This window comes from Gorilla gorilla, chromosome 1, assembly GCF_029281585.2.
Source record: "Gorilla gorilla gorilla isolate KB3781 chromosome 1, NHGRI_mGorGor1-v2.1_pri, whole genome shotgun sequence".
Classification (NCBI taxonomy): domain Eukaryota; kingdom Metazoa; phylum Chordata; class Mammalia; order Primates; family Hominidae; genus Gorilla; species Gorilla gorilla.
In genome coordinates this window covers 106893538-106907905 of record NC_073224.2, presented here as the reverse complement: position 1 = coordinate 106907905, position 14368 = coordinate 106893538, and the positions used below count along the sequence as shown (strand labels likewise).

At 49.2% G+C, this 14368-nt stretch overlaps 2 protein-coding genes across 5 annotated transcripts; both read right to left on the bottom strand.

Annotated features, from left to right (window-relative positions):
- Positions 1 to 621: 621 nt before the first annotated feature.
- On the bottom strand, positions 622 to 6133 carry SF3B4 (splicing factor 3b subunit 4). Its single transcript, XM_055357818.2, has 6 exons — positions 5029 to 6133; positions 4469 to 4597; positions 3681 to 4223; positions 3141 to 3347; positions 1146 to 1319; positions 622 to 1034 (listed from the first exon to the last, which is right to left on the bottom strand). Exons 1-6 carry the CDS (start codon positions 5060 to 5062, stop codon positions 847 to 849), a joined length of 1275 nt encoding a protein of 424 aa, XP_055213793.1. The 5' UTR covers positions 5063 to 6133; the 3' UTR covers positions 622 to 846.
- MTMR11 (myotubularin related protein 11) lies at positions 5953 to 14233 on the bottom strand. Of its 4 annotated transcripts, none has more exons than XM_004026556.5 (17): positions 13896 to 14233; positions 13466 to 13541; positions 12894 to 13015; positions 12609 to 12669; positions 12298 to 12440; positions 11763 to 11841; positions 11506 to 11641; positions 11170 to 11257; positions 10925 to 11013; positions 10716 to 10840; positions 9566 to 9632; positions 9249 to 9319; positions 8565 to 8731; positions 8098 to 8271; positions 7671 to 7853; positions 6925 to 7218; positions 5953 to 6619 (listed from the first exon to the last, which is right to left on the bottom strand). In XM_004026556.5, the coding sequence occupies exons 1-17, from the start codon at positions 13959 to 13961 to the stop codon at positions 6431 to 6433; spliced, it is 2130 nt and encodes a 709-aa protein (XP_004026605.3). In that variant the 5' UTR covers positions 13962 to 14233; the 3' UTR covers positions 5953 to 6430. The 4 variants fall into 4 exon arrangements, with proteins under 4 accessions (XP_004026605.3, XP_063551442.1, XP_063551444.1 ...); XM_063695372.1 differs by having other exon boundaries at positions 13466 to 13685; positions 13896 to 13936; XM_063695374.1 differs by having other exon boundaries at positions 12894 to 12930; positions 13896 to 13910.
- Between the last annotated feature and the right edge of the window lie 135 nt (positions 14234 to 14368).

The following is a 14368-nucleotide window of genomic DNA, read 5'->3' as shown; positions in this document are numbered from 1 at the left end:
TGCATGTTACTTCATTTTTGCCAGACTATCTCCAGATACATCTGTTCACTTTAAAACAATAGTCCGGCTGGGTGAGGTGGCTCACGTCTGTAATCCCACCACTTTGGGAGGCTGAGGCAGGGGTGATCGCTTGAGCCCAGGAGTTCAAAACCAGTCTGGGCAATATGCCGAAATCTCACCTCTACAAAAATACAAAAATTAGCTGGGTGTGGTGGCACACACCTGTGGTCCCAGCTACTTGGGAGGCTGTGGTGGGAGAATCACCTGAGCCTGGGAGGTTGGGGCTGCAGTGAGCCATGATCGTGCCACTGCACCCCAGCCTAGGCAACAGAGCAAGACCGTGTCTCCAAATAAAAAAAAGAAACAAAAAAACATGACGATCGTATGCTATATATATTGGGTCCCTATCTTCCAAACTAGAAGATAAGCTCTACGTAAGGAAACAATTACTCTAGTGCACAGCAAAGCTCAGCAACTGCAACAGCACATTACAGAATAAGCCTTTAAAATGTGGAGTAAGCACCCTTGCTCCTACTCCTACCTTACCATTTTTTCATGATACTGACATCTCTTCTTAAAGAAAAAGAGAAAAGTTACTGTTGTCAAGGAAAACACCACAAATAAACAAGGAGTTTAGTTTTATTTTCCCTGTGCCTTTGCAAAATACTCAGGACCAACATAAAAAAGAAATACCTCCTGTGGAAAAAGTTACATTAAAAAGGGGAATGGAGTGGGGGTGCTGAAAGGGATTAGTACCTTTGCCCCAAGGAGCTACAGCATCTCTGATTGGTCCAAGGAATAGAGAAGATATTGGGAAGATGTAACAGGAGGAAGGAAAATGTGAATTTACTGAGGGAGAGGGCCTCGAAGTGGGCCTCGAGGGGGAACTGGTGGCCGGGGAGTGGGTCTGGGTGGAGGGAGAGGCCCCCGCTGGTAGCCATACGGTGGGGGTCGTGGAGGGCCAGTGTATCCATGGGGGGGCATCAGTGGAGGAGGTCCACGCATACCATGCGGAGGCATAGGACCTGGGTGACCTGCAAGGAGTAAAAGAAAAGTTAGTAAGGGCACGGGACAAGGGGTATGCCTACAGGAAGCTGTAAGAACATGATAAGTGCAGATGAGGGAGGTGGCTAGAGCCTACTTACCCATGGGAGATCCGAATGGAGGCCCTCGGGGGGGCATGCCCATTGGAGGAGGTCCAGGATGAGGCATTCCAGGTGGTGGTCGGGGCGGTGGCTGGCCCCCAGAGCCTGGGGGTCCAGCGTGGGGATGTCCTAAGCCATGAGGGCCATGGTGTGCAAGCTGCATCTGAGACATCCCTATGAAAATAAAATAGACACAAGAAGAAAAGAGACAAAGAGGAGGAGGCAAAGAAAATAGAGAAAGGAAGAAAACAAAATTAGAAAGAAAGTGACATCAGAAAGAGAACTATATAAAAAAAAGGGTATAGAAAATAAGGCTGGCTGGGCACAGTGGCTCATGCCAATAATCCCAGCACTTTGGGAGGCCTAGGTGGATCACTTGAGCCCAGGAGTTCAAGAACAGCCTGGGCAACATAGTGAGACCCCAGCTCTATCAAAAAATACTTTTAATTAGCCAGGCATGGTGGTGTGTGCCTCTATTCCCAGCTACTCAGGAGGCTGAGGTGGGAGGATCACTTGGGCCTGGGACGTCAAGGCTACAGTGAGCCAAAACTACGCCACTGCACTCCAGCCTGGATGACAGAGTGAGACCCCATCACCAAAAAATAAAAATAAAAAAAGAAGGGTGGTAAAAAGTGCTCCCTATCCTTGACCCTATTCCAACAGCACAAACCAACCAATCAACCAATTACTCAATCAACTCCTTACCCTCTTTGCTTGCTTCTTCCATGATTTAGGTACTGTAATAGTAATGATGAAGTATGTAACAAGTGGAGTAATAACTCTGTTGATAGGATTTAAGAAAGTAGCAGAGGACATACTGTCTAAGCAAAGAACTAACTCTAAAGGATGAATACTTCAGGAGGATAAGATCATGGGAAGAAAGCATCGCAAGCAGAAAGATTACCATGTGCAAGTCACAGGTGTGGCAAACAGCACAGTATGTTCCAGGAAATGCCAGTTAACTCAGTAATCAGGAGCAAAATGCAGTTATAGAAATGAGGGGCAGGGGCCAGATCATAAAGAGCTGTGAATGCTATGGTAATGAGTTTGGGTTTTACTCTGTAGGTCAAAGGGAGCAACAGAGGAATTCTGAGCAAGTGTGTGCACATCTGTGTCTTAAAAAACCTACACTGTGAAAGTAGATCAAAGTTAGGGAAAACTGGAGTCAAAGTGGCAGGAGATTACTACAATAAATTAAGTGTAAAATAATGAGGGAATGAGAGACTGAACTAGGGCACTGGCCATGGGGAGAGATGCCACTGATACAAATAAGACTTGGTATTAAGAGTGGGGTGATAGGGAGCAGTCAAACATAGCTCTCAGATTCATGAATTAAGCACCTGAAAAAAAAGAACGCTAGAGGAAGAATGGGTTTGAAGGAGAGGGATAGAAAAATGACGCTATCTATTAAGCAGCAGCATTAAGGATCTGGAATGTCAACAGCTACGGACTAGAGATACAGACCTAGGAGGCATCAGTATATATCCAATTAAAACTATAGATATATGCAGAAAAGAGAAACAAGCACAAAAATCTAGGCACAAGTAGACATGAGTCTATTACGGTAACTGAGATTAAGAAGTCAGAGAGAGGGGTGGAGGATCTAGAAAAGCAAAAGCAAAAAGAGACAAGAATTTCAAACAGGAGGACACAACTAGTTTCAAGTATATCAGAGGTCAAACTAGATAAGGAGCAGAAGCGTCCCCGAGATTTGGCAATTAGGTCACCACTTTGAGGTGGAGTCAGAGAAGAGAATGGAACTAAAGGTTAAAGAAATAAAAACTGGCAAGTAGAGTCTACTTGTCAGAAAAACTTAAGAAATGGATTCAGGGTGGTAGATGTTAGAGAGCATTTTGTATGTTTTTATAATAGAATGTCTGAAGGAAAGGAAAACTCTGAAACTGTTACTGCTGAGGAACAAAGGGCAGCAGGGTGAGTGGTAATAGAGATGCTCTACCAAGCTCTTCCCTCCCTTTCCCAACAAAGCACACCTACCTGGATGGGGCATCCCACCCGGTGGGAATGGGTGAGGATGTGAGTGTCCATGACCAGGATGTCCTGCCCCTGGGGTTCCTGCCGATGGGGGGCCATGTCCTGCAGCCCCAGGAGGCATAGGTGGTGGGGGCATGGCTGGGGGTATCCCAGGTGGGAGGGCTCCAGGAGGTGGCACTGGGGGTGGGAAGGAGCCAGGAGGAGGCATGCCTATAGAGGAAATGGAAAAAGGAAGAGTTAATGGTAGTGAGGAGAAAATGTCTTTAAAGAGCCTGTCCTGATCTGGCCTCTCCAGGCAGGGTGAGCTCTTTCCCCCTCCTCCCAGTGCTCTAAAATCAAAAGCAATGTTAGAAAAGTCAACGAACTTCACCCTCCTAAAGAAACCCAACAACTTTCTTCTCCACCACTACCATCACCCCTCAGTCCTCTTCCCATCAACTCACTGACTCAATGTCCCCTGTCCCCCTTTCAGACTCGTTTTTTTCTTCCTCCTGACCCTCTCCCCCAACCTTAAGACAAACATGTTTTAACCAAAAGCTTTACCTGGTGGAGGAAGCCCAGACCCCAATGATGATACCACAGGATTGGGAGCAGAGGGTGGAGGAGGTGCATCTGCAAACAGCTGATGAGGGCGATCAGCCTGGGAGAGCGGGTTCTGAGCTGCCAGAAGTCGTTCGGCTGCTGAGCCATGGCGCTCACCCTTGGAGTCCTTCTTGAAGGCATAAGATACGGTGATAGGGCGGTTACAGAGGTACTGCCCATTCATGGCTTCAATTGCTGCATCCGAAGCATCAAATGAAGCAAAATTAATAAAGGCATAACCTTTGGAGTTGCCTGTGTCAGGGTCCCGCATAATCTTGGGGGTTTGTAAGATGACCCCAAAGGCGCTGAAAGTATCATAAAGCAACTTCTCATCAATCTCAGGATCCAGGTTCCCAATGAAAATGTTGGCCCCTACATCCAGGTTTTTGTTGTGAGCTGATGCTTTGTTCACCCGTATTGGCTTCCCATAGAGTTTGATCATGTTCATGATCTTAATGGCATAGTCAGCATCTTCCTCACTCAAGAATTCCACAAAGCCATAGCCTGGAGAAGTGGAGAAGAGGGGGTTAACAACGTAAGTAAAGAAACTGAAAATGGGGTGAAACTCATCTACCCTCTAATCACAAAGAACAAGAAACAACATCACTTTACTTAAGAATGGTTCCAGAAATAAACTGAACAGAGGCTTAAAAGAAAAAAATATTTAGATTGCTCATGTTATTCCAAAACAGTTGTGAATATTGCTGGGACCCTCCGGGAGCAATTCGCCCCTTTTGTCATGTACTCACCTTGGTGCTGGCCAGTGACTCTATCCTTTGGCATGTGGGTGTTGACTACCGGTCCAGCCTGGAGAAACAGTTCCCACAGCAGCGGTTCACTAACCTTCTCATCCAGGCCCCCCACGTACACAGTGGCATCTTGAAGGGAGGGAGCAAAAACAGCAAGCGTGAGAGTGTAACGGGAAGGAAGGAAGTGATGGAAACATGAAGATGGAACCCAACCAGGGGAACTGGGGACCGGGGTAGGGGACAGGAGCAAAAAAAAAAGTTTAAACCCTTAAACTTCTCTCTTCCCAGGACTTCGGGAATCCTCTGAAGTCTAATTTAGTATTGTGAGTGGATTTTTTTGATTTTTTGAGTGAGAAGTCAGCAGGGGACCGGACGTAAGTATCACACCCAGAGGCCTCAGCCAGCACCCGGCCAACCCTCCCCCAACAGGCACAGGGCCGGTCTCGCGCCCTCTGGGGAAGGGAGGAGTCCAGTCTCCCACCCCTGCAGAGACACTGCTGGCTGTAGTCGGGGCCTCCTAGCCACGCTGAGCCCATTCCAGACTTTCCCCCTCCAGTTACCCTGGTTCCGCTCGGAGATCGGCCCGGCAGCCATGGCGAAAGAGAGCCCGCCGTCTCCCAGCAGCGGTTCCGCCTTCTGACCTCAGCACGACTTCCACTTCCGGGGCGAAGGCGGACGTAGCGGTGGGCGGGGCCACGGAAGAGGAGGTGCCTGGAAGCGGCTGCAGCCATCTTAGGAGCCTCCGAAACCTAATCTGGGTCGGGCGGTGGAGTCCTCGGCTCGCGTCCTGAGGTGCCGCTGCTAGTTGTCTTAGCGAGGAGGGCGGAACGGAAACGCTCAGGCCCTCTTAATGCACTGCTAGACTTGAAAGAATCACACTGCTCTCAAAAATGTAAATTCGAAAGCTAAAAGAACAAACATTTCAGTTTTAATATATTTTGTGGACAGTGATTCTTCTTTTGTTGTCCAGAGAAGGATGTGCTGAAGAGTTCCCCCCAACCCGAGGTCTTGGCTGCTTTCAGGCGCAGAGGGAGCCTTCCCTCTCGCCTGCAGCCTTCTTGCAGATTTGGCCTCACAACCCTGATTTGGGCTGGAGGTATTTGGTTTTCCCTCAGGGGAGGAGACTGCGAAATGTCTGAGCTAGAGTGACGTCTGCGCTCACCTCGTCGTAATTGCATGGGGAGGGTGAGAGCTGCTCCGGGTTGGTGTGTGACCACAGCTGAGGGGTGGATGGGATCGGAGCTCTAGAGTCTGGATCTCTAGAACACTCTGGCCCCATCTGCCTCTAAATGGGAGACACACACAAGAGAACCCTTTCCCCAAATTGCACTTGAATTTTGCAGAGCCTCACCAAACCCAGTTCCCCTATTTCCTTAGCAATAATATGGTGGATGCCTTCCTCTCTTGGGTCATACACACCTTTTACCCACCACTTTCCTACCTAGGAGAATCCTTTATTCAAACACAAGAAACAATGCCAGCAATGTGTATAAATACTACGCTTTAATGAGCCCCTTAAATAGAAATTCCACTACAAAAATACAGAGGAGACAGGGTGTTTCCTGTATCCGCCTCATTCCCATAGAAAACTATAAGGGAAGAAATAGAAGTTGGAATTAAAGCAGCAGCAAGGCGAGGTGAGAATGCGATTTCTAGGCCATCTTGTTGGGACTGATGAACAGCATCTCTGATCTCATGATTTAACATCTGGTTATCCAGAAGGGATGGGATTGGCCTAAAAAAACCGATCAATTTCTGGATTGTTTTTGTTTCTTAATCCTTCAAATGACAAGAAGCAAAAATATTTGTAGGAACTAAGCAAGACAAGAGTTGGAGCAGTTAACACCACCATCTGCAGCAGAAACTCAGACCTTCTTAGTGAACTTAAGGGCTGAAGTGTGAAAGCTGAGGCTGCAAGTCCGGATACAAAAAAAAAAAAAAAAGATTAGACAGAACCCTCCTCTACCCCAGATCCCCCTCTGCCCTGCCTTTGAGAATGCCAGCAATTTCAGTGGGATTGAGAATGGTATGTGGATCTCTTTTCTTGGAGTGATCCTCAGGAGATATTCTTGGTGTCCATTTCCGTAATAACTCCTGAAGATGGGATAGCTCATCCTGGAGGCCAGAGACTGTGGGAGCTGAGAGGCCCATCTGGGGAGGAGGCAAAGAGGAACAGAGAGGAATACTGTTGTAGCTCTGGCCCCCTGCTTCTCTGCTACTTCTGGTGTCTTTAATTCTGTTTCCCCTTCCAGCTATGCCCTAAATTCCACTTAATCTAAGCCACAAGCACTTTCCCGCACCTCCTACACTCCCAAACCTCGTTTGATGCCAAGAGGAGTAGAACTTCACTTCCCAGACTCCCAGAGGCTTCAGCTCCTTGCCTTTCTAGCTCCTGTTCATCTGGTTCAGCAGAGTCAAGTCCCTTGTCCCACTCCCAGTCTATTTTCCCTTCTTACCTGGACCTCAGGCCTTCCCCTCAGGTAGCAGCGTCTCCAGAGCCTGATCTGGGGTCCGAGATACCCAGGCAGCAGCAGCCCTGGAGGTAAAGGGCAAGCTCCCCAATGTGAGGGGAGACCCCATTCCTGGTCAGCCAGGCTTTCAGAGGAGATAGCAGGTCGAGGGAGCCAACGAGAAGAGACTGCCAGCAGGGAGGGACTGTCCCGCCAAGGACAGAGCTGATTCAGGGGGGTCAATGCTCCTCTAGAGAAGAGCCACACAGAACTGGGGGGTCCAGGAACCATGAAGCTTGGCTAAAGGGAAAAGAAAATCAACTGGCAACAGAGAGACCAGATAACCCTAGTTTCCCCAATCTGGATCAGGACAGGGTGTCCTGCTGCCACCCACTCACTGCACTGGTGACTAGAACTACAAGCCTCCCCATGAGAACTCTTCTACCCTCCTCATTAGGCTTCAACTAGGCCTCAGGACTGATTAAGGTTGATTTTAGGGCAACTTATGTGTGCACGAGACAGGAAGATGAGTAAACAGACTTGAGGAAGGACAAAAAGGGTGCCCTCTGTGCTATTCTAGGTCTTCTGTCTTCCTAGGGACACCCAGGGACTGACTATAAGTGACAGCTGCAGAAGAGTAGTGGAGTAGCTTTCCCTAAGGAACTCAAGACATTTTGTCTTTCACTTCTCACTGTCTAGTAGCATGAGCCTGTGGGAACGTCAAGGGAATTTAGGAAATTTAGACACTTCACCTGCGGTCTAGGGAGCCAGGAATCTGGACAGTGTTCTGGGTCATAGCCAGGATTCTGGAACTGTAGTATCTGTGCATTGCTATAACGTAAATCCCAGTCCCAGACAGACAGCTGCAGGTTAAAAGAGTTCCCAGCTGGAGGCTGGGAGTATCCTGGGGTGTAGACTTGTGTATAGGAGTTTAACTGGACAGAGGAAGCAAGAAAAAGGATGGTTACACACAATCCTCCCACATCTAGAGACAAATCATGAGATTCTCACTTCTTATTCTAGGAAAGATGTAGGGCAAAAGTCTCGTCCTGAAAATGAGAATAAATCTCCCCCTCCCCACTCACAGACCTCACTTCTCATAAAACAAATCAAGACCAAACTTCAGAGAGTACATCTCAATGGGAAAAAAAACACGAGTCAAAAATAGAAGTCACTGACCTGTCCGCTCTGCTTTCCGCGCTCCCAGGGGGTATTTCTCAGGAAGGTAAGGGTGTCAGGAACCCTGACACTGTCATGAAGAGCAAGAAGGAAAAACTCAGAGAATTCAAAATCAGCTGGAAACTGCTGGAGGAGCTGCCAGACACAATCAAGGAAGAGGAGAAACACCGGAGCCTGAAAAGAAATTAAGAGGTTGGAAGGGATTATTGGGACCCAAAGAGGGAGGATGACGAGATGATAAGGGAATGGGGAACACAGGGAATGGGGGAACTTATGGAAGTTAGAGAATGAAAATCTGAATTGAGGGTAGCAGGGGCTTGTAAGGCCTCACTCATCAGGATCTTCGTCCCAGCCTAACCTCGGGGCCCTTCTGACTGGATTCACCTCCAGTGGATTATACAAAATAATTTCTCATTCTCTTACTTCCTTAGTAATATCCCCCCGATGCCATCCAGAATCATTCTCACCTCTTCACTGGCCCCAGTTCCCCCAAGCCGAGTCAGGAAGGGATGTCCAGCTGCCACCCACTCTCGCTGTACTAGTGATTGGAAGCCAAACAGTGTTCGGGCTTCGGGGGCTGAAAGCAGCTGGACGAGTGAAGAGAGGAGGCCATTGAGATCACGATCACCGCGCTCTGGGTGATAAAGAGGAAGAAGGGACAAAGAAGAGGGGTCCAAGAAACTAGGGCAGAAGAGAATGAGAAGAGAAATATGGCAAGGAGAAATGAGAGGCACAGAGGGGAAAGGTTTGGGGTAGGAGGATTGAGAAAGCACATAGAAGTGAAGAGAAAACAAAGACCTTGAATGATTCACTTCCTAGACTCCACCCGGATAGAAATACCCAGTTTCACATGTAAGGGGCAGAATCACAATTCTCAAACCAGCTTCCACACTGCCCTTCCCACCCCAACCCCAGTCTCCATCCACTGATGGAAGGAAAGGAACAAAGGGGCTAAGACCATCCTAGTGTCAGGGACCACAAGTTGTGATGGGGAGGCAGAGGTAGCACTGAAGGATGAGAGTAGAGCTCACAGGTAGTTCCCAGGAACAGGAGAGGAAGAAGCCTTATGGGTCTCCCTCCCTGAATGCAATCTGGTCAGGTGGGTAAAGAAAAGAGGCAAGGAATGGAATGGGCTTAACCAAGGAACTCACCTTGAAGTATTACAGAACGAACCCTGGATGTCACTAATACTGAAATGTCACTGGCCTTTCGAAGACAAGCCCTGGAGGGGCAGGTGAGGAAGAGGGAGGAAGAATGATAAGCCTAGGGGAATGGAGTGATTTTGATGGGTCATGGGATGGAATAAGGCCGACTCCAAATCCTACCCCTCCTCCTTCTAAAGAGCAGAAAATGGCAGTCTTCTTGGGAAACCGAGGAGAACTAAAGAAAGGCCATTTAGGACCCCAAGTTAACAGAAGGTTGAGGAAGGTTGAATTATAAATGATGGCTAGAAGAAGCGAGGGAGTACCTGACATAGTCCAGCCATCGTGTTCCTTCCAGGGCTGAAAGCCATTTATCCTCAGCTACAGATGAATCTGATAGAGGGTAGAAAGATCAGAAGGGCAAAGAGATTAGAACTCAGGATTCAGGATTCAGGTTGATAGCCTGCTGGGTTAAGAACAGGAATGAAAAGTAATTGTAAATGGCCAGGATGGTTTCTAAAATTAAACTGTGGTGATGGTTGTACAACATTGTAAATATAATAAAACTCACTGAATTGTATACTTCAGTGAAGGGTAAATTTTATGGTATGTACATTATGTCTCAATAAAGCTGTTTAAAGAATAAATTGGGGTCAAGAAGACAGGAAACCAGTGAGTCTGTGGGAGAGGTGGGAGAGGTGGGAGGTGAGTAGAAAACAGTCTCGCTGGCCGGACACGACAGCTCGTGCCTGTAATCCCAGCGCTTTAGGAGGCCTTGGTGGGTGGATCATCTGATGAGTTTGAGACCAGCCTAGTCTAACATGGGGAACATGGTGAAACCTCATCTCTACTAAAAATACAAAAATTAGCCAGGCATGGTGGCAGGCGCCTGTAATCCCAGCTACTCAGGAGGCTGAGGCAGGAGAATCGCTTGAATGTGGGAGTTGGAGGTTGCAGTGAGCCGAGATCGCGCCACTGCACTCCAGCCTGGGCCACAGAGGGAGACTCCGTCTCATCTGTCTTTTTTTTTTTTTTTTTTTTTTAAGACAAGTTTCACTCTTGTCGCCCAGGCTGGAATGCAATGGCACATTCTCAGTTCACCCGCCTCCTGGGTTCAAGCGATTCTTGTGCCTCAGCCTTCCAAGTAGCTGGGATTACAGGCGTCAGCCACCACACCCAGCTAATTTTGTGTGTGTGTGTATTTTTAGTAGAAACGGGGTTTCACCACGTTGGCCAGGTTGGTCTCGAACTCCTGCCCTCAAGTGATCTGCCCACCTCGGCCTCCCATAGTGGTGGGATTACAGGCGTGAGCCACCACGCCCAGCCGAGACTCCGTCTCAAGAAAAAAGAAAAGAAAAGAAAACAGGCTCATTGGACTAAAGAGCTACTTATCTACAGCAAGCAAAGGGTAAACCAGGTTAGGCTCAGCAGACCTAGGAGTGAGGGTGAGGGTTAGGGGTCAAAGGTTATTCTCACCAGGCAGGCAGAGGGCCCTCAGCCTCAGGTGGGCAAGTTGGACATCTGCAAGGCTGGGCAGCTCATCCATAGTGTCTACCAGGACAACATCTGAATGCCCAGCCTGGAGCATCAACTCCACTGCTCTGGAGGGGAGGGAGTCAGGAAATAAGAGAAGGAGTCTGCCCTGAGCACCTAACCCTTGATTCTTCTCATCAAGCCTCCCTCACCTGATATCCTCCTTGTTAGGGTCACTGGCTGTATAGAAGCCTCCACAGCGGAGAAGATCACTGCCCCCAGGGTGATGCCAGGACAAGCGCTTCACATGGGGCAGAAGAGGGTCATTGTGGGAGAAATGCCTAGCTCCACGCTACCCTTGCCCCCACACTGACCTCACAGAGGTTCCTCCCTCCACGATGTCCCTGGCCCACATGACCCTCTAATCCACAGCCATTACCCTAACCATCACACTGACCGGTCCACGGCCCTGATGAAAGTGGCCATATGCTCTCCTGACCTCACTGTCCAGAATTCGGTTAGGGACCCAGAAGTAACGGGGGAGGCTGTGAAATGAGAGTGATATTACAGTTTGGCTCAGTGACTTCATTATAATGTAAAGCTCTTATTACAAGGAAGCTGCTTCAGAGGGACCATTCCAAGGGATTTCAGGTTTAGGGATCTAGGAGGCAAGGGAGATAGCTTTGTGGGTGTCCTAGGAGGCTGGAGTTTGTGGGAAGTCCTAGCTTTAGAGGATCAAGGAACTAAGGGAAGATTGGGAGAGCAGCAGGGTTGGGGTGCACTGGGGGATCACCTGGTGGCTACGTCGAACCTCTCGTTGACCGTGCTGACCCTCCAGCCTCTGGCTGCCTGCTTCTTCCGCTCAGTCTCCCAGTCTTCCGCTGTCTCCATGAGAGGAATTGGTGGTTTTCTGGAGCCAGAACCCTGGCCTAGAACAGGAGTGAGACATAGAGGAGGAAGGAGAAAATCAGAGACAGCTTCTCAGCTCTTTGTCATCAGCCATCCTCTGCTTTTTCAGACTCTTCCTTACCCTAAAGCACTCTCACTCACCAGCCTTGCTCAGGGTTATCCCCGAATACTGTTGGGCTTGATTGCTCTGAGCTCTGGCTTGGACAATGGCCATGGTCACCTGCAGAGGAAAGGACATTCCATCCTTTTGGCTTAGGCTGAGTAAGTGAAAAGAAGGAAATGGAGCCCATGTGTTGCTCCACTCTCTTTGCCAAGAATGAAGAACAGTGAAGACAGTCCCTAGAGAAGGGGGCTTCCTCAGGTCATGGGGACTGGGGTCGGGAGAACAAATCTGGAACCACAGAATCCTAGAATGATGATTCTGGGAGGAATCCTGGTTTTTCAGAGGAGAAAACTTGCCCACAGTCACACTGCTGGTAATTAATAGAGTAAGGCTAGAGCGCAGGCTCTTTACTCTCATCACTCAATCATTTATCCCAGCCTTTTAGCCTTTCCTTGAGAGAAGCAGGGGGAATGATGAGAGGATCCCAGGGGCTGGAGGAGTCTCAGAAATTGTCAGGGAGAGGATCCCAAGGTTGTGAGGTGAGGAGAAAGCCTCAGGTTAGGGGCCTCTTACCTGAAAAGCCTGAGGCTCTAGGCCTCCAGCCTCAAAACCAACTCTGAGAAGCCGGAAGTCTCGGCCATGAATCAGAATCTCCTCAGGGATAAATTTATGCAGGGACCCTGGACGGAGGAGCTGGACTCGGGACAAGCCGCTCACTGAAGTCAAGAGGTACAGAACAGTGTAACCATGGACCAGAGTCTCTCCAGAAGGGACTCTTGCAGCCCATCCCACTCCATCCCTGCTGTTTTCTGAGAACAGAGGAAGGATGAGGAGGGAATTCCAACAACTCCAGTGAACCCCTTCACCAAACCCCCCCAACTTACCAGCCTCTAATCGTCCAATGTTGACCAGGGCAAAATCGTATTCACTGTTCAAGGGAGTGTCCTAGACGAAGCACGTGACTGGGTAGACATCTGAAATCGCCCTCATTTTCCTACCCTGGCAGCCCCAACCCCTTCTAGGGGGCAACAACCCTAGAGAGAGTTCCCACTGATTATCAATGATACATTCAAAAGACAGCCCTTAACCCATAATGTTTGTCTAAATCCTGCTAGACTTCCCTACCCATTTCCCACTAGCTGTCATTTCTGTGTCCCCAACCATCTCACCTGATTCCACTGCCATCCACAGGGCTGGAAGGTGACCCTAAAGTTGGTACAGATCAGGGTTCCAGACAATTCCGGTTCCAGGCCCTTCCTCACCCCTGGGGCCCATGCTAGGATCTGCTCCCCTAAAGGGGAAGAAGGGAAGCCCTGTTATGACTGTTCCCAGTGTTGCCCACACTTGGATACACCCACTCCTCCAAGAAAGGGAGATCTAAATAGGGAAGATTAAAATCCTCCCCAAAGCCCACTACAATGTAAGCTTATGAGGAAAGATAAATGTTTTTTAATTTCTGTAACTAGAACAGAGCCTAGAACAAGGCCTGGCACATAGCAGGCACTAACTATGTATTGAATAAGTAAATTTGAAAAGGGGTAACAGGGTCAAGGAAACAGAAGGAATGTCAAGGTCCAGCTCTCAGCCAGCTCTAGAGGCTGTCAGGGAGGGCAGCGAGCCTCAGGCAGAAGTACTTCGAGCCAGGAGAGGAACACAGGGGTATCTTTGGTGAGGGCATGAAACGAGATTGGCGTAGGATGAAATTTGGAAGAGTCTTTGGAGAGTGACAGGGCATTATTACCTGGGAGGCATCTGGAGGCCAGGCAACTGCTAGGCTGACGACTCCTGGGCTCCGGCATCCTGTTTTCCTGGACAGACTTTGGTCCAGAGAGTTGAGGGGGGTCTAGAGTTAACCCCTAGGCTCCCCAACTCCCCAAAGGCAGCTGCCTGTAGAGGCCTACACTCACACTCTCGGGGGAAACTGAGATCAGTGTCTGTGGGGAGCTCCAGACCTACCAGGGCTGGTAGACAGTAAAGGGAGGGGCTGGTTAATGGATAATGAGACAACAAACTTGAGACTGAGAAAGACAGACCAGGCTCCATCAGCAGAAGCTGATAGGACAGACACACCCTCCTCCTCCTCTAGAGCCTTTGCTTCCCCCTTTTATCTCCACCTCATCCCCGTTCTCACCCTCTTGCCGACACCCCCCCCCCAAATTCCTTCTCCTTACCCCCATCTCTGGCTCCTCCTTCTGGGGGGCAATGTTGAAACTCTGGCCCCTGCCCCCCCACCACATTTCTCTGGCTCCATCCGGGGACACAGCAGTTAAGGGTGGGAAACCTCAAGGATGCTCACCCACCTCGGGGAGAGGCTGAGTCTTGTAGAGAAGAGGGGAGTTAGGGAGAGGGGTAGGGGGTTGGACACAAGGGAAAGGAGCATTTGACGTGCACGGAGCAGAGTTTGGGAGTCCTTGGAAAGGTGTGTCCAGCCCAGCCTGAGAAGTCTCCTCGGAAACTTCAGTCGACTCTGGAGAGGGCGGGAGAGATGCCCAGCCCCTTAAAGGAGAATACCCACAATTCTGGAAAAGTGGAGAGGAAACGGTGGAGTCTGAGACGGACGGGTGGGGGAGAAATGGGCACTGAGAGAAAAACGACTCCCTTCTTTACCCCAATCCCAGAACCTGTTCTCTTCCTGTTCATGAGT